Source organism: Stegodyphus dumicola, chromosome X1 (genome assembly GCF_044657685.1).
Source record: "Stegodyphus dumicola isolate Sdum_Otavi_A_Nest chromosome X1, ASM4465768v1".
In the NCBI taxonomy this organism is placed as follows: Eukaryota; Metazoa; Arthropoda; class Arachnida; order Araneae; family Eresidae; genus Stegodyphus; species Stegodyphus dumicola.
The window spans coordinates 60865049-60892221 of record NC_140780.1 but is presented as its reverse complement, the minus strand read 5'-3'; the positions used below and the strand labels follow the sequence as shown (position 1 = coordinate 60892221).

Sequence of the window (27173 nt, the reverse complement as noted above, 5' to 3'; positions counted from 1 at the left end):
ACAATCGTGATTAGTTCTACAAACGTTTACACAACTCAGACCATATTTGCATGTCTTGTTTCGTAGTTGTGGCTCAATTTTACTCGGTGCAGCTTTTGTTTTTCAGCATTGTATTACATGTTGTTCAAAATAATTTTCTTCGATTGTAAACCACTTACGGAAGCATCTTGATTGATTCTTGAAATGAGTTTTTAGGTCGTTTCTGCAAAACACCTTCAGAAATCACAGCCAATTTCTTTTACTGAAGAGTAGATTCAAAAGGCTGAGTACGAAGTGCCAATTATAACTGTGGGAATAGGCCAAATGTAGTATGGTCATAATATATGAATACGGAGCACGAGCAGTCTTATTTGTTCGCCAGATCTTCTCCAGAAAGAATGCCATATGCCTTATCGTGATGCAAACTCCACAAGTTCTCACCTTTCAGGTCCTTTCTATGAACTGTGCCTGCAAATAGCTCAAAACACTAATAATAATCTTTAACAGTTTAACCAAATGAAACTTCATGATGTCCAGCACCAGAACAATCGAAAAAAAACATTACCTTTGGTTTTTGGCCGACTTCAATGAGGACTTATTTCGTTGGCCAGGCATTATTTACGGCGGCTATTTAGTGGACTAGTATGGCTATTTAGTGGACTTATTTGGTGGGTCAGGGATTATTTAGTCATTGTCCACTTATTTAGTGGGTCATAAGTCTTATCTTTCGACCACTACTCACTTGACTGTCGAGCTGGTTCAAAAGCATAAATCAGTGCTTAAAATGTTTTTAAGAAAGCCTCGCGTTGGTCACTTGAATATATTCTGAAAAAAAAAAACTAATGGATTTTAGAACTATACGAGAAGCAACCCACTTAGGAATTTTCAAAATTGTTTGGGAAGACCAAATAATAAAGAAATTTAGTAAATATCTCTAATCATTAAACGACGATTGCTAAGTAGGGCTTCGACTTGACGGACTCTGTTCTCCTTAGTTGAAGTTAGATGGTCTGCCAGACTGTCGCTCATACTTATTAGTTTTCTTGAAAGATTTTTATACCATTTAAAAAACTTTAATAAAATGTTCTCGGATTTTTCTTCTGTAATTTAAAGAGTTATTGTACCAGAAGTTCCATTAAAAAACAAAATTCAATGGCTGTTCTTTGTTCAACTACATTAGCGATTTTCGAAAATCGCAGTAACTTCAAAATGAGGAGAATTACGGAATGTTATTAAATGCTGAAATTCGTAAATTTCTGAAAAACTTTATAAGCGATTTCTTGCGAGTGTATATTTTTAATGAATCAGTCACGATTCTTTTTGATCACAGTAGTATGGGCTTGTATTTTCTGCCATTTAGATGACGTAAAGAAAAGAAATTTCTAAACATAATGGTGTGTATTGAGAATACGGCAAAACCCACTAGGGCTATCTGCCTAAGGGAAGGGATGTCTTCGTGGAGGACTTTCTAAGGGAAACTGGCTCGTATACACGTTACACATGGGGAAAACCACAGAAACGCCCATGCAGCCAGCATGTTCGCGGGATTCGAACCTCGGACCGAACTACCAGTGTTCAGCGACTTGGCCGCTGGTGGGCTCTAAACAATGAAATTTACGTTTAGGTTGGCTTGGGTTATCTGAATATGGCTAAGCACAAAATGCTATCTGGCTACTGGCTAAGAGAAGTTGTGTCTTTGTGGAAGACTTTCTTAGGGATACTCACGTTATAGAAGGAGGGAAAATACGAAAACTAAACATGTAGCTGGGTCCGGATCGAACCCTGGTCGAACTCCCAGTATTCAGCGAACTTAACCGATCGGCCACTGAAATGCCAAAGAACACCAAGGTTATCTACCTATGGTCAGGAATGTACTTGAGGGCTTTGTAAAGACGATTGGCTATTGTTTGCATATGGAGAAAATTTGTTCGAACCTCATACTTAGCCTAATCAACTCCTAGAAAATTCAGCTAAAGCTACCGCTGTTTCTTGGCTGTAGCTTGTCGACTTCTGATACACTTCCGAAAGTTTATGAATTCATAATTAAAGGAAGAACGAGTTTCATGAAAAGTTTTTCGACGTTAATGTTCGAAAAGTTTCGAAGCTCAAATGCATTAAAAAGCATTGGCTTAGAATTTAGAAGTTCAGATGCATTAAAAGCATTGGCTAAGTAAATAAATACTTTTCGCACATGATGGGAAAACAAGCGTTATTATTTTCATTTTAAATGCTTTATATAGATTTTACTTAGACTTTTGGATTTATTACATTGCGAAAAAGCGCATCATCTGACTATGGCAAAGCGCATAAGGACTATCTGCTTGAAGGGGAAGGATGCCTTCATGGAGGTCTTTCTAAGGAAAACTAGCTCGTATTCACGTCACACAAGGGGAGATTCCTAAAACGCACCATGTAAGCCAATCCATTCGCTTGGATTCCAACACGAGTGAACGACCAGTATTCAGAGCCTTAATACCCCTGCCATTATCGGGGGCCAGTGCCTACTAAAAGCATCTGCCTAAGGGTAGAGATTTTCTGCGAGAAAGTGGCTTATATCCACCCTCACACACGAGGGAAATTCTCAAGGAACTATCTTGCTGGGATTTAAATTCGGGTCAAACTCGGGTATTTAGCATTCTTATCCACTCGACTGCTTAATGGGCTACACAAAGATATTTTTTCATAAACTTTAGGAATGTTAATGATCACAAGATTCATCGAACTGACAAATAACATTTAAAAACATCTTGATCTATTTGCAAAATAGCAATTCTAAATAATCTATGCATTAAGCAAATAACGCATGTTAATTACCAATAGCCACTGCCAATACTTTCGCATATTTTGTTTTATTAAATGTGCATTTCATATTGCAGCAGAAGAATATTTCGAAATGGGAGTATATTTAATTTCCATAAAAATGATACTTTAAAAAACTGTTAGTGATCTTAAAAGTATAATATTGCTTACCACTAGATACTGACAGCAGTGAAGCTTGCTTCATGTTAAGAGGAATTATTTCTTGAAGTTTTTCGTTTCGAGAAGCCTCGTTCAAATGTTTTTCTACTTGGTGGACAACTTCTGCTAGACTTTCATTCTTTTCAGAGGCTAATACAAGTGCCCAGTGTACTATCAGACTACCTTCCTGAAATCCGGATACTTGAACTTCTACAACGGTTGCGTAAAGGGCTGGATTCTCGCCCATTAATAATTGCATCTAAAGCAAAAGAAAAGCAAGAGATAGAGGTTTCACCAAATGAAGTGCTAAGTTTATACCAATATTTTTCCGGCAGTTATTTTAATGACAATAACTGCGAGAGTGAGTCAAATGAAAACTTCGCTAGTTTTTACACGTTATTTATTGAACAAAAGTAGAATATAAATGCATCATTTTTCGACATAGTCTCCCTGACGTTCAACACACTTCCTCCAGCGCACAGCTAAGTGCACGGAATCGCCTCAGTGAAACAAAAACATGGGGGCGAGGTCTGATGAGTCTGTCGGATATGGAAGAGTATCAAACTGAAGATCAGTGATAGTGGCAACTGTTGCACAAGCTGTATGAGGTCGAGAGTTGTGTTGGAAAATGACACGTGTAGTCAGATTTCCACAACGTTTTGATCAGATTTCAGCCGAAGATGATTTCTCAGCATACCGGAATATGACGCACTGGTGATTGTGTTTCCCCTAGGCGTCTAGTATTCAAAAATAACGTCTCATTCATCCCAAGAGTCAATATTACCTTTCCTGCTCCTGGAACTGCTTTTAGGTGATGAGGAATGGCTTTATTCCTTGACTGCTCTCATGGTTTCGTGTTGGTGTTAGGGGACCCAGATTTTCGTCTCCTGTAACAATTCTCGCAAGGAAGCCACAACCTTCTGCTTCAAAGTACCGCAAATGTTCTTCGTCGCTTTTTCAGTTCGGGAGTTGAGATACTGTGGTACCTACCTTACAGACAATTTGCGAAACTTAAGCTCGTCATGAATAATGTGAAGCGCTGAGTCATGAATAATGTTCAGATCTGCGATTATTTCACCCACCGTCACAGGGCGATTGTTCATCACGATCGTTTCAGCTGCTGCGATACTCTGGTGTCACAACGCAGTGCGTCTGACTTGGGCGGAAAGCATCTGCCACATAAGTCGCACCGTTTCTAACTTCCTACTCCACTCGTACATTTGCTGCAGTCATAAACATGCCTCACTATACTAGACTTTATAAATCGATGGATTTCAATAGGTTTCGTACCTTCATTACTCAGAAAACATGCGACAGAACGTTGTTTTTCATTTGGTACAAATCCCAAGTGAGGCAGCCATTTCAAACTGGTATTCCGGCCGCGTTTCGCTTGCATGCAATCTGCTCCCACCTGTTGGGCATTTTTTAAAGCTCTGGTACCTGCCCTGAAAAATTACAGAACGATGGAGCTGGAAAATCTGTTTATGTTTAAAGGTTTTCATTCGACTCACACCCTCAATTACAATAGTACACCATCACTGAAGTTACGGAATGCAGTCAGTGCCGCATTCTTTGCAACCTGCACAATAAAACTGCTTTTAATAGCTTTTGCTAAAGATATGCTCAAAATATCTCTGCTGGTATTAAGATGACTGAAAGAAAAATTTCAGGGGCAAGGTTCTCAGGGATACCCACACCAAATACCAACATTTTGTCAACTTTGTCCTGAAAGCAAAAGGCCATAGAAGCTGGGAGAACTTAATTTAGTATGATTTGTCTCTTCATACTATACTTCATTCAACTAATATCTAGGCGAAACATAATGGGTTTCGGTTCGTCTTAAGAAAAAATAATATATCGTTAAATCCAGGATAAAAGGATTACTTGTTAAAACTACGAATTGAACAAAATTGATACAAAAATGAAGTTAACATTTCGTGCTTTGAAATATAAAATATAATTTTCATTACGCGCCTGCCACTAATTTTGGCACATTTAATTAATTTTTATTTATAAGAATAGATTACAGAGGGCGCGCAAACTGATACGCCTGCTTGCGGTACTTTTTTATGCACAAACATCCCAAAATGCGTGGTAGGTGCGCAATGAAAAAGTACGAAATAAGATACGAATGATAAACGAAAATAAGTAACAGTAATAAATACAGAATTTACGAAACTGTTTTTGGAATTAAAGCAGTTTTCAAGGGAATTAAATATAAAGTCTCATAAGCCAAATAGAAATTTATGAACTGTCCTTTGTATTTGGATAGTATCAATATTAGCACTCCCAAAATTCTTTTTACAGCAAAAGCTTCAATTTTTTTTACTTCAAGAATACTTTAAGTTAGGAACTGTAATAGTAAAGTCGGCGTAAGAGAAATTTACATGAATTATAAAAAATTTAAAGGAGTTACTCACCGAAGTAATAGAATCTTTTCGCATTCTTTTATATAACTCGGAATTCGTATCGTGCAAATCTTCATGGAATTGTTCTAAAGGTAGTTTTAACGTCGCATGAACAGATACTTTAGCTGAAATAAAAAGTATGTCATCCAACAAATAATTTTTATCTTTCTCTCAATTGCTTTATACACCAAAATATAACATTCGTAACAAAATGCCAGTGTCTCCAGTATACTTTAAATTACACTTGAAGCGAATGGACATCTGTCTAGTTATTCATATGGAAATTTTTAAGGCTTCCTATACAATATCGCATATTATACATGCTGTTGACACGTCATTGTAACACTGGCTATAGGATATATTACTGATAATTTAATGAGGCATGTTTTGCTTTTCTACAATATTACGAAAAATAAAGCAATCCCGATCTACAGAACACCTGAAAATAATTTGAGAAATTTCAGAAAATCCACTTAATTGAAAAATATCAAATGATAAAAATTTGGTCCGCAGTATTTAGAAGCAAAATACCATCCAATTAAAAATTAAAAAATGAGTATAAATCCACGAGAGCTCTTGCACAAGACCCGAGTATTTTTGTATACTAACTTATCGATTTTGAAACATTAAGTTTTAAGAGATAAAAATCTATGCAACATAAAATATCGTTCAGTCTTGAAGATTTAATTCTTACAAAAGTCACCGTTATACCCAAATATTATATGTAAAATAACAATACACCACAGCTAAAAATATTTGTTCTTACTAGATTAATCTGCAATACTGAAGCACATATAAACGTTAGTGTAAAGAAATAAAAATATTCTAATATATATTTCATCAAGATTTTTAAAGGCTTTACAAAGGTGCAAAGTACCAATTACCTCTAAAGATTTCTTTAGAAAAACGTAGAAGTTAACGTTTGGGGTCTTTATCATTCTGGTTAGTTTTACGAAAGCAAAGCACGAAAGAGCTATCTACCTTAAGAAATTCAGAACTGCTACGGACCTTTTCCAGTTTCTCCTGGCCTCCGCCTGCCCAGACATATTTCATTTTTCAAGTCCTAGTGTGTTCGCTCATACTCTGCCCAACGAAGTCGGGTCGTTGGCGCACGTTGGACGTGAAGCTCTAGGATCCCAGCTCGGATGGCTCTGGCGCTTTTTGCTTTTACTGGGCCTCTTGGACGGTTCAAAACCCTTTGACTGGCGCACATATTAAGACTCGTCGGCCCATACTTCAAGAAGAGTCGTTTGGGGTTACCGAGTTATTCTCCGCCAGCCCTTCCTCAGAAAAGGCATGGCTGTTCACTCTGCCAAGTCGCAAAATCATGCAGTCGGGAAAGACACGGCTGTTCACACCGCGACGTCGCAGACTCGAAGTCAGAGCTTACGGTCGCGCCATCAGCGAACGCCTACGGCATTTTTACGCAACTTCATGCAAAGGGGAAGAGGTGCAAATTAACAACAGATGGAAGTCATGCTACTCACCCTGCAAACATTCGAGCTCTTTCCAACCGGCTAAATTCTTTGCGGCAGAAAAGATTCTTCGGCCTCTGTAGGGAAAATGGCTGATATGCTATGCATGGAAAAAAGCACGGACCTCCGCACAGCCAGTTGAACAACCAATATTCTTGAAGACAGTTTGGCCTCTAGTGGATCTTCGACAATATCGATGTGATAAAAGATTTCTTAGTATTGGCAGACTGCAAATTTTATTCATGGGGATATATATCATTAAATGTTGAAATAAAAATCGGATCTTTTCCGTTGAGGAACAGGACTGGCCAGAATTTCTACAGAATAAATATGTAGCGTGAATACGAACTAGTTTCTCATATAAAGTCTTATATTAAGGCTTCCTTTCCCTTAGGCAGATAACCCTCCTGTGCTTTGCTGTATTCCAATAAATATGTAACGTAAGGACAAACAACTCAGAATTGTAATAAAAGTTTCCTACACAAAAAATTATGTATCTTTATTTAATACAAAAATGAAAAATGAAATAGAATGTTTTAATAACTTACTTTGCAGAAAGAACCGCTATTACAAGAGAAGAACAATGCATTTCATTTAGAATTAACAGATAGCAAATATATATTTCTAGAGAAAATTGTCTAGAGCGCATTTTTCTATAGTAAATGAATCTAAAACTTCTTACCTTCGCATATTTGTGTCACAGGATGCCTTACAAATCCACGTCCACAGTTGCAGATATGTGCAGAATGTGTGAACAGACACCTCTCGTTCAACGTAAAGTTGCACTGACTGGCACTGGTACAGAATCTAGGTTTAAATTCTACTTTTTGGTGAACTATGTCAGTAGAAGGAAATGAAGTTGTGAGATCTTGGAAGAAATCAGATGGCTGAGCAGTTTGCGGTATTGGAATACTAGTTATTGGCAGCGTTGAGAAATCTTCAAGGAAGCCGGTTTCATCCAACATTTTACCTGACCGGCTTTTCGTTTGTACATTTTGATGTGCCACGTTAGTTTCTGAAGAAACATCCAGTTGACCTTGTAACGAAGTGTATTCTTCGGTTTGTTGCGGCTGATTACTCATATTAGTATCACAGTCAACACACTGCGGTATACCAAATGATGTTTCATCTAATAATCGTCCCCTTCTTCGCTGAGGTGGAATGAAAGACGAAAACGCTGGTTCTTCTACAATATTAATTTGACCTCCTTTATCGGAAAATAGGCTATCTCCACTCCCTGTCAGAAAAATTGTTCCAATTATTCGGGAATGCTTTATTTCTGGTGTTGCTGAGTTTTCCTCGATAGGCGTAGGAAAAGTTATTGAAACTGAATCAAGTTGTTTTGCAAATTCCTCTTTACCAGCAATGAACATCTGTGTTTTCAACTTCATCGTATCTAATTCTTCAGCTGATGTTACTGCGGTGTTATCTTCAGAGACCGTCAGTAACCTATGATCCAATTTATCAGAGTTATTTTCGAATTCTTTAACTGGAATTTGTTCCGTACAATCTTCATGTGATCCATCTACATCAGATAGCTTATTAATTTGTGTTAAGATACCAGTGCTATCTGAAGCAACTTGAGCAGAATTTGTATGTTCGTCTTGCGTATCAATTTGTTCATTTTGATCCCTATTGGAAAATTCATTTAGACAGTCTCCTTCACAGTCAGAACCCGCTATTTCAGGAGGTATACAATCATCCACACATTCAGGATGAACAGAAATTTTTTTACTTCTCTCCGTTTCAGGAAGTTCTCTTCCATCTCCGCTGCCAAATAAATTTAAAAGCCCAAAAATTCTAGGATCCGAAATTTCAGGATTAGTTGAATTCAAATCTAATTCCACGTCGGCAGTTCTAAACCCAAGTAAATCATCCAATATTTCATTGGGTTCTTTTGTTTTTAAAAATAAATTACCAACTGTGGCCGTAACTTCATTGATTGCGGTGCCAAGGTTGAATGAACTATTCACGGATACGCGTTCTTCATTTAAAACATTGGTTCCGAAAATTTCAGTACTAGTGTGCTTAGAACTCATAAAGGCATCTTTTGTTTTAAAGGTGTCAACATCTTTTAAATCCTCCTTATCCTCAGTATGCAAGTTTGACGTAACTGTAGATGCTTCCTTTCCAACTGGAATTTCACTTCTTGCAGGAACTGAAAATGCAGTTTTAGCTTCTTCCGTAACTGTCGTTTTATCCCTTTCATCTATATTTCCCGAAATTAAATTACGAGAATCTCCACTACCAAAAAAAATGTTAAATATTCTTTCCTGAGTTTGATTATTAATTGTATCTTTATCTCCAATGATTTTTTCCGTGCTAGTTTCAATAAAGAATTCTGAAACGTTTTTTGTCGGGTTTTTAAGAGAAAATTCATTTTCACTTCGAAGTAAAAGAACCAAGTCGTCAGTGGTTGTTTCTTGCCTTGAATTTAGTTCTTTAAATATTTGTTCGAAAGTATTTTTCGTATCATCTTTGCTGTCAAAATTGAATGAGGCATCAGAACTCGCTTCCCCGAGTGCCAACGGCTTAGCCACAATATCTCTCATATTTGTTTCTAAAAAATCAATCACAAAATCTGCTTGCTGCTCTTGAATCCCTGAAATTATTGTAGTAGATATATATTCTGATTGCAGATTAGGATGGGCCATAATATCTATAAGATTAGGCTTTGGAAACACTCCTTGATTTCGCTTTTCTTTGAAAAAATTTCCGCAGTCTGATAATGAAGGTGCATTTTTATTTTCTTGAACGAAACTCGGCAGCTTAATATCAGTATCAGTAAACATATTTTCTTCAAGGTCTTCGTTAATTGATCTACCACTGCCAAGTCCTCCAAACAAATTATTGAAATTGAAAAATCTAGAATTTTCGCTTTCACTTGTGGATGCTGAATCTGTCGCTACCTCCTCTGGTTTGGCTGAAGTCTTAGTTTGGGTTGGTTTATTTCTACCAGCAATGGCAATGAGAAGATTAATGAAGAAGTTAGTAGGCTCATCAGAAGGTGCTACTGAAGGACTCGAAGAGGCTTTTTCCTGAAATGCTGCTTCCTCTTCGAAAATTATATTTTCTTCAAGACTAGATTTTCTAGCCCTAAGTATATTCCTCAATTTTGATTTGTTTTCTATTCTAGTTATCAAATCTACACAATACATTTCCAGCTCTGCTGTAGTGAATGTGCTTCCTAAAGCATCATACTTTTCGGATCTCGAAACTGCAGTAGCTGTAGAGGAAGGTTCATTTTGAGAAAGGGTATCAATACCACTTTTATCTACACCTAAAAATTCGCATGCGGAACAATTTTCAAACGTTTCCAAGTTTTGGTCCAAATGCAAGGAATTACGGTTAAATACTGGCTGTGATGTTGCAAATTCAGTCAATGTACCATTCAAATCGCTGAACATAATTAATCCCGGTAGTATTGTTTCTGCACTATCAGATACACTTGGCGAAATATTTGATGAATTTGAGAAACTGGATAGAAAGAAATCTGCATTAGTCTCGGTAATATCTTCAATTTTTCTCGAATCGACAAATTCCGAAATTTTATCAAGTAAAGGTTTTATAGTCTTTGCTGTATTTGTTTCTGTTATTTCTGTTGCATTTGTGAAGACAGCATGTTTTGTCATAAAACCTATATCGCTGGATAATAAATCAAGTGCTTCTTTGCTTGGGCTTCCTGTGCTTTGTTCAGAAAATGGGGATGATTCGAAAAATTCAGAACTTTTGGTTATACTGTTAAATGATCTCGTCTTATGTGGGTCTGATGTGATTGAATCTGAAACCTTCATTTCTTCGCTTTCTGTCACAGTTTCAAATGAATTTAAAGTATTTTTTGTAGATACATTAGTATCAATTTGATTTTTATCATCAGAAATATCTAAGGTTTTTTCTAATTCCGTTAAAGAACTTGACGTCTGTGAACCTCCAAGTCCAAAGAGCTCAAGAAGGAACTTTCCTTCTTTGCCTCTTACTGTATGAAGCTCTTCATTTGCTACGGAATGTTCTTCAATTGGGAACTGAGAAGATGAAGCCACTATCTTGGTGTCATTAAGAGCTTGTACGTTAATTTTAGTTGGAGAATTAATTTGTGTTTGAATATCTGTATCAGTATTTTTTGTAGTCTGGATATTAAAATCAACCTTCTGGTTATTATCCACTAATGCATCGATATCATTGCCGAAAAGGGATTTAAGAAAGTTTCCAACCGATCCCCATGTGTTGTGTAATTCGTCAGTTTCCTTAGAGCTTTTGCCCTCCAGATACATAGACATTCCTAAATACCTCTCAGGTTTCACTTCTGAGTGGTAAATACCTTCATTTGGTTGTCTTTTGTCTGGTATCCCAATCTTTGAAACATTCAGGTTTAATTTCCATTGCAAATATTCTCTTTCAGAAGATACTTTGTCTTCATGTCTCTTTGTCGAAACCGAGTTCAAAGTGTTTTCTGGTGAATCTGAGGAAATTTCTTTAACATTTTTTTCATCTACAGTTATTGTTTCTGTCGCGTGTTCTCTATTATTTTGGGACAAATAGTTCAGTAGCTTACGATTCCGAAAGTTGTGTTTATGAATATTTTCAGCTCTTTCCAATTCATTTATAGTTTCAGGATGAATTCCACTTCCAAATTTAATGAGAATCACTGAAATAATAAAAACTGGAAAATTATCGAGTAATATATGAATGGGCAAACGAAGTGAAGCATAAAAAGCGTACATAGGAAACATTTACAACATATTTGAAAAATTAAAGAAATGGATTTTTCGTAACATTACTTTGCAATCATGAAACACCATTAAAAATAATTGAGCAAGCTGCATGCTAAATTTAAGTTAATTATGTCCTTATTTGCGCATGAAGAAACAAATAAAAATACTCCGGATAATATTCTATGGGATACACTTCAAAAGAATAAAAGAAAATACTTTTCAAGAGATTTTGACAGCCATTCGTCTATTGTCACATATGTTCCTTAGATTGCTGAAAGCTGGCTACAATTCAGCTGGTGAGATGACTTCAATTACAATAGTTAGTTGATTAAGACCATCTGCTGAAGTGAGGAAATGCTTTAGCGAAGGAATTTCGAAGCCTCAATCACAAATTTTTTTTGCAGCAAATGCTCTTCGGAAGGTTAGAGTATAAGTAGCGATTCAAGAGTCAGAGGACGAGTCTCAATAGATAAGTGTGCTGCTGTTATACTGCTCACAACATTCAGATCTATAATTTGGTTTCGTCTGCACGTCATACCTTCAGTACTCATCCAAAGTAACCGCACTGAAATGCGTGTTCTAGAAGATGCTTTTATCAATTTCATCTTGACCTCTGTAGATTCCCTAAGAACCAAATTTTGAATGCGCTTCTCGGTACTTATTCGGTATTAGATGCTACTATAGCTAGGTAGATTCGTAGACATGTGTTCAATAATTCACTGATTCACAAGTGTGCTTATGTTCCTCAAGAATTTCCTTAATATGTTTCCTTCATTCTGAGCATCCTCTGGAACAGCATAATTAGAGTTTGAAATTCTCTAGTAATTTTTCTAAATTTTCATATGTGTGTTTAAAACGATTTAAGACTACAATTCTAGTTTGTCACTCCCAGTCTAGTTTGTCCAGTTAGCAATATGCTACTACGTTTCTTTTAATATTACTCCTATAGTCTGCATATGCTGAAATTTACATTTCTACTTTTAGATTCATCCGGAAACTGAGTTCGACCCGGGCTTGATTCCAGGCGAAAGGGCTGACTGCATGGTTGGTTTTTCCGATGTGTAACGTGAATACGAACCAGTTTTCTTTAAGAAAGTTTTCTTTAGAAAGTCTTCCATGAAGACAACTCTCTTAAGCAGATTGCTTTTTGAACATAGCAAACCACACGAGAGCTATCTGATTTATCTGTATCCCTCGAAATTAGCCCAAAATATGTTTGACTGTCTTAACTACAATTACCATTCCTCACAGAACTTCACTAGCATACTTTCTTTTTCCCAACTGTAAAACAATCTATTAAAGGAGTACGGCTATTTTTAAACGAGCTCCTGACCCATTTCTAACATTCTGCTTGCAAATTTTAACTTTGCATTTTCACAAAACTCTGTCGTTTAGGAAGTACAACTTCACAGAACTCTAGCTTCCGCTTTCTCTTATTATTGAGCAAAACACTACTTTTACAAAATCTAAAGCTATCTTATCTCGTCAGCCGGTAAATCCAGCAGTCCCACTACAGTTTATCATAAAAAAAATACCCGGAGACACTGGTCAGGGAAATGACTTGAATATTAGAAGTAACTCTACGTGTACTAAAGCAGCGAATGCATAGATTTGCTGTCTTGAGTACATTCCAAAATACGCCAAAACGGCAGCTCTACCGAATATTGAAATACTGGATGCGGATAATTACAATGTACCTTTACAAATTCTGGTGCATTTTAATACGAATGGAGTTTATGAGCAAAGGTCATGTTCAAGTGACTATTTTTAAAATACAAAACGTGACAAAATGAAAGTTATTTAATACTATGTAATATTTACTTTAAAGATTGTGCATTGTCTACCAATTCTCTTTGTAAACATAATTCAATGCATACCTCATTCAGGCTTTGGTCTGATACGAATTTTAAACTACATTTGTGAAAGATAGTTAAGGAAGTCATCTATAGATGCCTTCAATAGTATACGAAAACTTTCATAGTAAGCGAAATACTAAATAAATCTTCAAGGCACTAATATATAATGTTGGTAATCAAATAGTTTGTAGTTACATGACTAGAAACTAAAAGTTCATCAATTCATAATAAATATATGTATATCGTTATGTATAGAGCAAGCCATCTAGATAGTGTAGTGATTAGGGAAGCCGAATGCGATACCAAAGGGTCCGGCTTCGAATGCCGAAGAAGGCATGGTTGCATTTGTTCGTCCCTTCATAGGAGACAAAAGGTGGCCCACCTTTAGGTGCCTCCAGAATAAAGTAACCACCGCTTCTGGCTTTAGTAGTGGCGCCATTAGGGGGTGAAGTATTTAGAGCAAAACGCAAAAAACTACTTATTGTCAGACACAAAAATGATGTTGCAGCTTTAAATTGTGACTTTAATTACATATTTATTATATGCTCAACAATAATTATTCAAGAGAAATATTTCTACTGAAAGTTAAGTTTGAACTAGCGTAAGAAAATACTAAGTAGAGGTGTGGCTTAAAGTGAATAAATGAACAACTAAATAACAAATAAATAAGTGTGAAACTGAAATAAAATTAAGTTCATTAAACTAGGAGGAATACTTTGAAACTCACCAGAGAATAAATTAATTAAAAAAATTAAATTAAAATATTTTATGTAGCTTTTTTAAGACTTTATACTTAAAAACAAATTCATACACATTATCTCTGAATTTGTTTATTATTAAAGTATGGTTTGACCTTAAGCTGTTATGGGGTATTTGATTCCTAGTAGTTTAAAAATGCAGTTCCACAGTTCAATTTACAAAAGAAAATGCAGTAGTGTAAAAATTTGTGGCCTTAATCCCGTTTTATTGTTCGTCCAGTAATGTAATACTACTTGGATTTCAGTAGCTAAATCTTAGCGATTGTGAATCATTACATAATACAAAAACTGAAACCCTTTGGCCGCGCTAACTACTACGGCCTTTAAGATGAATCTTAATTAGCAACATGCTCTACTGTTAGGTTATAAACTAAGAACTTTCATTTAATTATCAAAACTATTCAAATATGGTATTTCATCAAATGGGATAAAGAAATTTATCTAGAAAACAGTAAACGGTTAATTTTATGCATTCTTTTAAATGCCAAAAGAAATTAGAGTTCATAAAGCTACTCTCTTTTCGCGGTACATCCTGTCTACATCCAGCAATCTTAAAAATTTAGTCTTAAAAGATCTAATCTATTTTCAAATAGGGAATGGAGAGCTTGTATTTGAAATGAGGACACCGGCAACATATGATCCACAAGATTGTACTTTTGTGAAATTCTTTTAAGCTTAGATAGAAACAGAATTCGATATAAAATATTTCATTTGCTTTCTTTAAAATCAGTTGCGATTAATATTAGTTCCCCTCCCTTTCAGATTTGATAGAAAATGATTAAAGAAAAGCTTCGTGGAGGAATTTTATGGGGGAGGGGACTAGTTCATATTCACTTTACACAAGGAAACGGAAATCGCTGAGCAATCCATGCAGCCGGAATTTTAACAAAGTTCGATCTACCAGTGTTTAAGAGGCATATACATTCTGTCATTAATGCATCTGACTATCTAGATTATGGAATGCAGGAAAAATTCCATGTCCAACACCTGAACACAGGTCTAACTACCATTGTTCCGTGGTACTATCGGATTATCCGCCCAACCCTGACAGGAAACATCAGGCAAAGTGCTTATGTAGTCAAAGCACACAACCCAGAATTTTAATTAAAATGTATTTATCTGGCAACCCACACACGATTTCTCCCCTCCCCATTACGCCAGGGCATCTCGGTGCTGGTGATAACGCGCGCAGTCCTGAAATTAGAGGGGTCATACTTGTGGTTTCTGAATGTTATTAGGAGTATTTTTTTTCCTTCTAACGGATCGTAATGCAATTGCTCAGTTTGTTTGCTAATGAAGGAAAGGTACTGCAGAAATATGACGTGTTTCCTAGAGTATATGAATGTACTTTTCATGAATCTGCGCAATTCTGATGCTTTCTAGTTTAAAACAGGTCAGTTTGAACATGGAGAGCAGTGATAATTTGCAATGCCGAGAATTCTGAAATTCTGTTTTCCTGAGCTAAAACAAAGCGCTGTGCCGCATGAGTAGAAGACCGGGAAAAGTTATTTTATTATGGATGTTTGAGTTTTCAATTTAATTCGTTGCTGTTTTAAGTAATTTTCAGCTTGCCACTATTTCTTGAAATGGCTACTCTTTTTTCCATGTGTTAGTTTGGCTAAAAAGCTAGTCTCCAGTGCTTGGCGACTTTGCGGGAGACCTGGGCGGATAATAAGAAAGTACCGTTTCTAATTTTAGATGAAAAATTAGATTCAAATTACATGTTAGAAAAATGTATACTTTTACGTGTAGCTTCATTGATACTTTAACGTTTTCTGTTCATGATGTAACAGAAAAGAAAAATTTCTCTCCTATTTGGTACTAGTATCTAAATTTGAATTATTTCTAAACATTTATATTGCCGCTTACGAGGCAATATAAATTGTTAAGAGTTTACACACTAAACAATCGATAGCCTCAAATCTCAGCAAATGCAAGACAACTCAATCTTATTTTCTAAAAGCATTGTGTTAATAACATGGCTATAAACATTTTTACCAAAGAAATCGCACCTAGCTCTTAATGCTTATAAACAGCAACGCATTTGTTTCAGCTGAAATTTCCAGCGTGAAACCTTACAATGTTATTTGCGACAAACTAATGATTGATGCGAAAATCAAAGTATTTATAATACTGCATAGCATTTTTAAAATGTGCTAAATCTCTGATTAATAGAAACTAACACAAAGAAATTCCTAGCAGGTTATTACTACATACAGAAAGCTCAAACTCCTACACTTTGAAAGCCCTTTGACCGAATTTAGCAAAAGTTAACCGCTGCACGAAAGGTTGTCGAAACTTCTAGTAAAATATAGTAATCATTACTTTCGAATTATCCACAACAAATTTTAATTTTTCAACATTCACAAGAATTGCCATGTTTTTGGCATATTTCCGAGTGTACGCACATGTGATGACAGCCAACTCAGGCTTGCGGGTACCTAGCACGCGTTTGAATGCACATTGGTTTACACACTTTATTTAACTATCAATATTGCTGAACATGGTACATGGGCTTTAAAATATCGGCCAATATTTTTTTTCAAATTTCTTATTTTTATAAAATCCTATTAATATTTATGAAATGAGCAGTACCTATAAGACGTAAAATTAGCCAAACAAACGTTTTTCGCCAATTCGCAAAGTAGCCAATGAGTTGGCGACTTTCCATGAGGGTAGATTTGAATTGGATTATTCAATTATGGCAAAGCCCACGAGGACTATCTGCCTAAAGGGAGGGATGCCTTCGTGGAGGACTTTCTAAGGGAAGCTGGCTAGTATACACGTTACACATGGGGAAAAATACGAAAACGCTCATGCAGTCAGCTCGTTTGCGGGATTCGAACTTCAGACCGAACTACCAGTGTTCAGCGTCTTTACCGCTCGGCCGCTAGTGGGCCCTCCATGAGGGTGAGGATAATGACAAAGTATTATAGTCTTATATGCAGCAAAATGCAGCAAAATGTAAAAGGCATTAAATACATTTTTGAAAGTTTACAACTGTAATAAAAATACATTCGCTAAATAATGCTCAATATGAAAGAGAAAAATAGGTTTAACTTTTAGATAAACAAATGCATTTTCATTCTGTTGAAACATGAATTAAAAACATTCTTTTGAAACACAAAAGACATTTAGTATTGTAAAGATCCATTTAGAACAGAAAATGTAGTCAGTTTTATTCCGCGAACATTTTCTCCTAAAGTGGCTGAACGGATCGTTCGAATTCAATTCTACAATGGGTAGTTGCAAAAGCGTTTCGAGATTTCTTCTTATTTGTAACATGAATACGAGCCAGTTGGCTCCTAGAAAGTCCTCCAGGAAGACGCTCCTCCCTCTAGATAGGTAGCTGTTTCGGATTGTCTTAAATAACTTAAAATATCTTTCAGGATTTGAAATTACGCAAAAACAATTTTGGCTTCTTTGATTCTTATTTTGAATAAAACGATTAATCAGACAGTTCCTTGCTCTGCAGGAGAATGACCCATGTCTGATCTCCCTTGAAGTCGACAATTTAACTCAAAGTCTGCTTTAAAGTAAGTTCGGACTTTTGCCTAGTTTTAAAATTTCACATTAACGAGTTTCTTTTCCATTGTGCTTCCAAGATGCAACTTTTAATTTAAAAAAACTTTCACTTGGATAACTTTGGAATCCAGTAATCAAAATTGCTCTGGTGTCTGCATTAAACCAGAGTGAATTTAGCCCTTTTTCTTAAATATTGTACAGAATATAAATATAATGTGCCCTCATGATGAGTTTATTTAGCATCATTTAGACGGATCTGTTTAGACGATTGTAACAAATCACGAGGGCAATGTTCAAGAAAGCAAAGTAAAATGGGATTTATAATTATATTAATCAGGTCTTTATAATGCAATGTAGCAAAATTATTTCTTGGAATTGGCAGTATTACAACTTCAATTTCATGAACCTGCATGCAGTAATTTTTAATTGCTCAAAATCGTACATCTTCACAGACCATCCGATTTCAATTAATAAATGCATTACAAGATAATTTGAAATAAAATACGTTCCAACCATTTTTGTTAGATTTAAACACGTTTAATACCTTCGCGGTTTACGAATCAATAACCGAAATTAACTGCCTGAAAATATTCCATTTTATTCATACACTTAAGACATTTGCATAAAAAGCACATTTTATAAATATAGGAATCATTCGGTTAATCTCAATAAGAACTTCCGGAATTTTTCCACTCTGACTTTTCTTACTAGAGCAGTTATTTTCGTGATCCTCGTATTTTCCCGTATTTAAAGTTTTGTGACTAGCTCGACAAGAAACTATTTGCATGTTCCTATTGTCACCTTCAAAGCAATTCCTGTATACAATAAATACTTCGCTTCCAGCATTCTTGCCATTTCTGAAATGTGTGCTGGAAGTCCACTTTCCGTCCAGTGGCTGAACGAGAAGAACTTTCTGCGATTCATGCTAAATCACTACAATAGTTTCAAAATTACATGCTTTAAGCTAGATTTTCAGCTGCAAGAAGAGGATAAACTCACAGTAGCCAAATCTAGAGAGTAAAGTGTGGAACTAAGACCATAGTGTATCTCGAAGAAAATCTGCATGCGAGGACAGAACACCATGGAACAGCCAGTTTTTCGCCCAACATATTTCTGGCCATTTTTGCCAGTTGTTCTATATCAGCTGTGTTAAAATTTGGCAGTAGAACTCGCTGATGACAGTCCGACCACCTGGGCTCAAATTCTTAATGTTTCATAATAAATCTCGAAACATCTTGATACCACGTCGTAGATGTATACACACTAGGCATAAGCATTAAAATGTAGTACCTGCATATTAACGTAACCACTTTGGAGCAATTTGGTGCTTGTTTATTCACGGAAAGGTTAAAATTACCTGTTGGGTGCAAGTTTGTGGTTTTCTCGAATTGTTTTTAGAAAGGTTCTCAAATTTTCGATATTTATCGCAAATCAGAAAACATTAACATAAACTTGTAATATGAAAAAACACTTTAGAAAATTTAAATTTTAAGCGTCAAATTAGGATTATTTGATACAATAAAAAATAAACATTCGTAACCAACTCATTGTGCAATTTTTTCTTTCCTCTGTTTCCCAAGTATACTGTGGTCTGCATTTACTTAAAAAAAGAATTACAGGGATTGCATCGTGGAAACCTATCTACCAAACATATCTCCTCGTTGTTCTCTTCGTAAATTTTGCGGCAAAATTTTGTACTGCCGCAGAAATTTTATCTCAGTTTCTTACACTGCTGGCGAATTCCAGAAGCGCATATTTTAAAGCCGAAGCAAAAAATAACGATTTGTTTATAAACACAGTTGAATTTGGAGTGCGACAAAAAAGAATGTATATGAAAATGGGGACGTTGGCTTGACTGAAGGACTTACACTAGCATGGTTGCCAAAGTTCGGCACATTCTAAAAATCTATAGACTTCTAATCGGGGAGGGTGGGTTGCGATAACACGCAAGTACCAAATATTTCCTAATCGTAAATCAAAGAAAATATAATACTCTTCTGTTATCAGCACCGGATTCGGAAATGTATGTATACACTTGTGTATATATGTGCGTAAACACATACATACGTATGTAACACGAACACATATCCATCCGTACTTGCATACATTTCTGAATTGGGGGGGGGTTGCGATAACACGCAAGTACCAAATATTTCCTAATCATAAATCAAAGAAAATATGGTATTCTTCCGTTATCGGAACTGGATTCAGAAATGTATGTATACACTTGTGTATAGATGTGCGTAAACGCATACATATGTATGTATACAAGAACACATATCCATCCACACTTGCATACATTTCTGAATTCGGTCCCGATAACAGAACAGTAGCGAATATATATTGGATAATTTTTTGGTATACATACAAATGTAATTTTGCATATATTAAAGAAATATCCATATACTCATACTAATGAGCTGGGTCTGCTCGTTTACTCTTACACAAAGACTTGAATCTTTAATGAATATTTGATAATATAAGATCTAGAATTTCTTCTGTATTGTCAGATTTAATAGATATCGAGTCATGAGATTTTTTTTTAGTATTAGCATATAATTCAATATATTTTGTTTTCTTACTTTCTTTAATGACATAAATGTCATTTTAATGAACGGAATGCTGAAAATACCGTTTCACATAAATGCATAGCATAGAGTGTTAGAAGTTTGTTTAATGAAGTTTCAGAAAGTACCATAAATTCTTAGACACAACCCAAAAACTCATTAACCGTTTTTGGAAAATTTAAGCGTTAAAAAAAGCCGGTAAGTTTGATTGTAAATTAATGGCATTAATCATTTCAAATGAGTATGGTTTATCAAATTAAAATTTGAATGAAAAGTAATTTTGAAGCTTATCTCTGTATTTTTGAAGCTTATCTCTAGATCTTTCAAATGAAATCTTTGGAAAGGTTATTTTTGGTTATCCGTATTTTTCTACCAATGGGGTGAAACTTACAGCCAAACAAACTTTGGTGAGAAATTAATTAGATGACAGTAACCTTAATGTTACGTAAAGCTTCAAAAAAGAAGGTTTTATTAAATCCAAAATAAATATCAAATCCCAAATGGATTTTACCAGATTAATTTCAGATTACACAGGAGGAATTTGAAACAGCCAATTTCATTTAATACTGTGCTGAGAACTTTCATCTTTTCATGCAACCGCAGCCTCACGAATTCGATGAATGTAGATGATGATGGCCAGTACCGTGCCAATATCTATTTCACAGTTTTGGACACTGCATTCCATATTAGGTTCAATAAAAATGTATTTGTGGTTAACTTGCAAATGTTTACATCTGGCAGCTGCCAAGTTGTCTGCTTAACTAAAAATCTAGGAAGATTTCTGGGCTGATCTTTACTTGCTTATACGCAACGACGTATACTGCATACGATACATGCATTGCGCAGCTATTAATGACGGGATAAGAAAGAGCAACCACATTTTGCGCTCTAACAGGATGCGAATGGCATCTTGTTAGAGGATTGGATTAGATTAATTATGGCAAAGCACACGAGGGCTATCTGCCTAAAGGAAAGGATGCCTTCGTGGAGGACTTTCTAAGGGAACTGGCTCGTATACACATTACACATGGGGAAAAACCACGAAAACGCCCATGCAGCCAGCCCGTGTGCGGGATTCGAACCTCGGACCGAACTGCTAGTGTTCTTTACCGCTCGGCCGCTGGTGGGCTCATCCGATTAAAGGAAAATTACCAAAACACCTATAGCTGTATTTCTATAGCTCCGTATATTACTTTATTTTCAGTATGTTCAAATTATTAACTGAACTTGAAATTTTATATTACAAACTTGTAATTATTTCATTGAAATGACAATGTTTTAAGTCATTAATCCTTTTAAAACTACGCATAGTTTTAAAACCTAACTTATTGCAAAAATCACAGAAAGTCGGATTTCTTCACTTAAAAATACAACAGCTTCATACTTTAATAACCTGCATAAACTTCTAGAAAGCCATCGTACTTCTGCACGTATATGGTTTGGCAATCGAAACTCAGATCTTTATAAAGGTTTGAAAACAGACGATTGTTAAGAGTTTAAACTTATTGTTTTGGGAAGAACGGTGCTACGAGTGCTTCCGGATGAATTTCACAATTGATTTTTAAAAAATGTTCATTGTTATAAACTAACTATGATACAAATTCAATATTCTTATCCACCTTTGTCCCCCGCACGTGTTGTGCAGACACTGACGCAACCAATACGAAATCTTATTAGTGAAAATTTAATGAAGTTTAAAACAAATGCCTCCAGCTCTTGTGCGCACTCGGAAAGGGCTATAAAACAATTTTCAAATATAATTCTTTCATATTATTCATCCTTACATTAAAAGATGAGAATGAAGTTGTAAAGATAACTGGCATCAATCTGTGGAAGAAAAGATTATGCTAAACTCAACCAAAGTTTTTAAGGATTGTAGTTAACAATTCCGAAAATTTTTGACAAATTTAAAAGCTGAAAACTTAGCCTGAAAATGAAAGAATTTGAATCAGAATTCCCGTGCAATGAAAATCGTCAGTTCAAGCACGAGAACTCTGAAAATATTCTACCATGAAATTTTTGTTTCCGATTCAAAGTTAAGCTTTGCTTCGACCTATGAATAAAAGTAGTTTCAATAGCGCAAGCAAAGGCTTTGACTGTACATAAATGCAATTCGCCAGCAACTACATTGCTGTTATTTTAATCTACATGAAAACAAGGTTCGAAGGAGTTCTGGGAGGGTTTGAAGGCCCAAAGCTTAAGCGATAAACAGGCCCTACGAGTTTACAAGAAGTAAACAATTATTTGGTTTCTAAGCCACCATCTATTTAATACCCAATTTGGTTAATCTTCGGATTATGGTAACTTGGCGATATTTTGGCGACCAACCTTGCTAAAGCAACCTGCTAGTTTTTTCTTGGACGCCATTTTGTTTTCACGAAGTAAAGGCCTTTTTTTAACTCAATTTTTTTTTCAACAATAACAATCTGCTAGCCGAATTACGCTTTTATGGACTTTTATGAAACAAAAGTGCTTAATCATGACGAAGATTAGGTGCGAAATTGGCAGAAAGTGCAGAATCGCCCACTGCTTGCCGCGTTTTTAAGAATTGCACATACACGGTATCCATGTACACGTCGACCAATTTTCACTTAAAAAAACATCCCAGAATTGCACAAAAATGGCATTGCGCACACTCTTGACTTTATCCATGTACACTGCTAAAGTCCTAGCTAGTAACCTTTATCACCTTACCAAAATGTCGCCAAACTACCTGTTACCATATTCCAAAGATTAGCCCAAAATTTAAAACGTATTTGCAAATTTCTATAAATTAACAATACAATTCACAAGTTTCTAAATTTATAAGTATTGAGCAGCATTGAATGCTTTGCATTTCTTTAATAAAATTATTTCCTAGAAAATCTAGATTAACTGTCTCGATTTTATTCAAAACTACTGTAAAAGAAATTCAGTTTTTCTATACACTGATACTTTTCTTGTATTCTGTAACAATACGTATATAAAGCAGCAAATTAAATCTGAACTTGATTCGCTCAAGGAAATTTTCCTTACTCTAAATATTATACTAAGCTTTTATGGACAGACTTGCTCGATTCACTAAACTCAAATTACGTTGCTGTACAAAAACATTTACATGGAACTCAAATTTAGCAATTAATAGAGATTCCTGAGTACATTGTTATAAGGATAAGGAGGCTTTCGTGTAGAACTTAAGAAAAGGTGGCTCGTATTCACATTATACAAGGGAAAAGTACCCACGAAGTCAACTTTTTCTCCTCGTTTTAAACAATAGAGTTAAATACCTCCATGTGTCAGTTGCACATCTGTGAACAAACACTTAATGGAACATTATTATAATATGCTGATCTTTAACTGTAAAAGTGTTTCTCAGAAAACCTAAAAATCATTTCTAAGAAGTATTCAAACACTGTTCTTTACAACTGAAAATGCATAAAGAATGACAATTTAATTTTAGTAACCTTTTAAACATTTTATGGCTCATTCAATGATATCAATATATATGAATGAAGTAATTACTGTTCCTTCAACGACTATCACTTAATATGCGATAATAAACTTTGAAAGAAACATGAAATTTTTATGACATGCAAGCTTCCCTTAGCTAACATGAAAATGCTTGATAACAGTTTATGTTTAGTACATGAAGAGTTTTAAAAATGAGAAGATAACAAACAGAGAAGCTTTTCAAATTTAAATTAAATTGGGTACCTTGAAAAGTAAATTACCAATTTCAACTGCTTATGGGACTATAAAATTTATAGGTACACATCTTTTAATATTTATTCAAAATAATATGAAAATTTAAAATATTAAATTTCAAATGCTTGCAAAATATAAATAAAGTAAATTTAATTATATGACAATAGTTAAATGTTTAAAAATATCACTTCAAAAATTTACCCTTAAATGACACATTATGTTCAATTATTTTTATAAATAATTATACTTACATGAGATGGTAAATATACCCACTAAAAAACATCGCTTGACACAGGTCATCATGAAAAGACTATCACAAATAGTTTAAAATTTATGCTGCTCTAAAATACAAAACTTTTCTTAAAACACTACTTTAAAAGATAACTCTACCATCGTAACTATAAGTCAGAGGTAATACTGAGATTCTACTAGCGGTTATAAAATTCATTGATTCTTGTTGTAAACTCATGACAGCACTTACCTTCATAAATATTCTGCCCCGTACGGCACTTATTTTCGAAAAGATAAAAATTTACTAAACAAGACTAATCATTATATACGTATTTACATACTTAAGAATAAATTAATGGAAACCTTATTTTTCTGTTTCATTTAAAGGTATTGGTTTTAATTACGTCCTCTTAACTAATGTGTATACTTCACTGATCTTCCCCTTTATAACGTAAAGCAGATTTAATTTTCTGAAATTTCGAATAAAGTAATGCGTATTTCTGCTGCTTCTGTGTTATCATCTAAAGATATATTTTCATCTGTGTCGCTATTGCTGAAACAAAAAAACAAAACAAAACAAAATCAAGACTGTTTAAATTAAATCTCAACTATTATTCAGGAGTATGTTATTGGTAGTGCAAAGAATAATAAAGCCGGCAGCCCTGAAAAGTTTTTTCTTTAATGTGATGATCATACAGATGGATGAAAGTGCCTCATTAAATGTGAGATAAACTATGATTATTTTAAGGTATTTGAGAAAATACATTTTCCTCTTTGTATGCTTAATTTCAAATCAAATTTGCATCAATTATAACAGCCACTAAAAAGAATTTTAATATATTATTTTAACATATTTTGAATGATGTCGCCGTGCGACCTGATTTAGTCTCGTGGTGCTATCTATATTTAATTATTGAAACCATTGGGCGAAAGTTGCTTAATAATGATGTGTGCCGATAGGTAGCACAAATGCAACAAATGATCCATGTCCGTTGCTGCTCTACTAGAGTCAAGACCGTAATTCGGAACTTTTTAGAGCGGTGTATGAAGAATCAAACGTTCAAAGCAAAAGTGCACTTCATATGAATTTGAGATGCACCCTGTTTGAGAAACTTGAGTGCAGCTGAAATGCTCATACTGATATTCAAAATTCGGATTAACAATAGCATCTCGTACTAATAACTCTGTTTCTGGGCAAATTGGCTACTATACACTGTTTAACAGGGTCTGTCCTCGACTTTATGCAGCCCTGTACAAATTTCGCTACTCCAAAATTCTGCTACCCGGTTCTTTTCTAAATTCTAAAAATTTCTGAGCCCGCTCTGGCGCCGAATCTGTTGTTTAATAGCATGTTTCCGCGACTGCTTTAAGAAGCAGAATACCAACCAATTCCTCGTCATATATCAATACCACCGCAGATCAGTGTAAGAATTCGAATCCCGGTCTTCAAATGGAAATACTAAAATTATATATTGCTCTGGTATTCTTTATGATATCACTGAAGCTTCTGCGGTAATTTATCTTTATAATTATCTAGATATTTTTAATTACAATTTTGCCCAAGTGTCTGTTTACTTGAAAGATTTTTTGTATTTTCGTTCATCACTTAAAGCAGTGTTTAAAATGAATAAGATAAAATCAAGGACAAGAAATCTATTAGTTGGATCTTTTAATTTTCAGTTAATCTATTCTTTAAACAGTCAATAAAACTTAACTTGAGGAACAAACTTTTTTTTATTAAACATGTAATGTTTATCCTAAGTTTTTAGCAGTTATCTTTAGTTAAAGATACTTTCCTCCTAATTTCAGCTTACAATTTCCAACCAGAATGTGATTTTGGAATCGCGGTTAATGCAAATGAGTAAGAGAGGTATTTAAGTCCAAGTTCCACTGACTTCGTTAGAATGAAGCAACCAAATGAAGATAGCCGGTATACAGCTTGCAGCTTTGCAAGCTAGACGCGGCGACAACGGCAAACGGAACGGAACAGAACTTCGTTAGAGAGCCAGAGATTCTGACTAGCGCGCGTTTGCCATTTGGCTACACTCTCTCTGAACTATTACTACCGTCTTTTAAGCCCTTGATAGCTTCACCGGTCTAGTTGATATTTAGGGGCCAACTACTTAGAATTTTGATAGCGTCGGCTATATCTTTTAGTTAAGCATTAGTTGAGTTATTTCTTATTACTCTTGAGTTCAAGCCCAAGTGGAGGCTTTGCTGTACGCTCTGAGAAAGAAGCCGACTGTTTAATTCTTATTTTGAGGAATAAAGGGTAATTAACCCTTCTTGAGTTTTACGTGTGTTTCTGAACTAAAGCGAATTTTCGTTTACCTGTTCATGAGGTTCCTACACATTTAGCTGTTGGATAACAGGTTGATTCAAAAAGTTTACTCTTGTTTATTAATTATAATAATTCGGCTGAGAAGAAGTTTCTTCATTTTATTCGTGAATTCCTCACTTTGGACTCACTTCTCTCAAAAAAGTCATGGTTCATCTGTAGAGAAACGAGCCGATGAAAAGATTAGGCAAAAAGCAACCTCGGAATAGAATGGCTTTCAAATAAAACTTTACGAGTTAGAAGGTTATCTGACATAGAGCTTTCTCTTTCAGGAATAAACACTTTTACAAAAGTGGGATGAGCAAACAACCAAATAGATGAAAAAATCAATGGACTGAGCAAAGAGAAAACGGACATAGCGCCATCTCATAAGGGAAACAGCAATGAAACCTGAAAAAGCTGAGATATTTTAAAAGCATTGCGAAAAATTAGATATAAACTGATAACATTAACTAACGAAAATATGAATATTTGTGAATATAAAAGGTTTCAAGAAAATTAACGTAGGATTTGTGTTCCCTGATGTGAAATTTAGAGCCGTTTTAATTGGCTGATTTATATTAAATCATACTGACAAGAAATGCTGTAAATTCCTCAAGAATTAAAATTAAAGTTGCTTTCTTTAAGACCCGAATTTGTGATGAATCCGAGAAATTTAGTCATTAATAGACGGATAAAATTA

General features: G+C 35.1%; 1 protein-coding gene across 2 annotated transcripts in view; it reads right to left on the bottom strand.

The window, feature by feature from the left end:
- LOC118198341 (uncharacterized) overlaps positions 1-24335 on the bottom strand; it is a 38169-nt gene extending 13834 nt beyond the window's left edge. The window contains exons 1-4 of one of the 2 annotated variants that reach the window (XM_035369996.2): positions 24174-24335; positions 7503-11465; positions 5358-5470; positions 2950-3196 (exon numbers count right to left, since the gene is read on the bottom strand). In XM_035369996.2, coding sequence (XP_035225887.2) covers positions 2950-3196; positions 5358-5470; positions 7503-11465; positions 24174-24225 — 4375 coding nt within the window. In that variant the 5' untranslated portion in view covers positions 24226-24335. The remainder of the gene's footprint in view (positions 1-2949; positions 3197-5357; positions 5471-7502; positions 11466-24173) is intronic. The other variant, XM_035369995.2, reaches the window with a different exon arrangement.
- Between the last annotated feature and the right edge of the window lie 2838 nt (positions 24336-27173).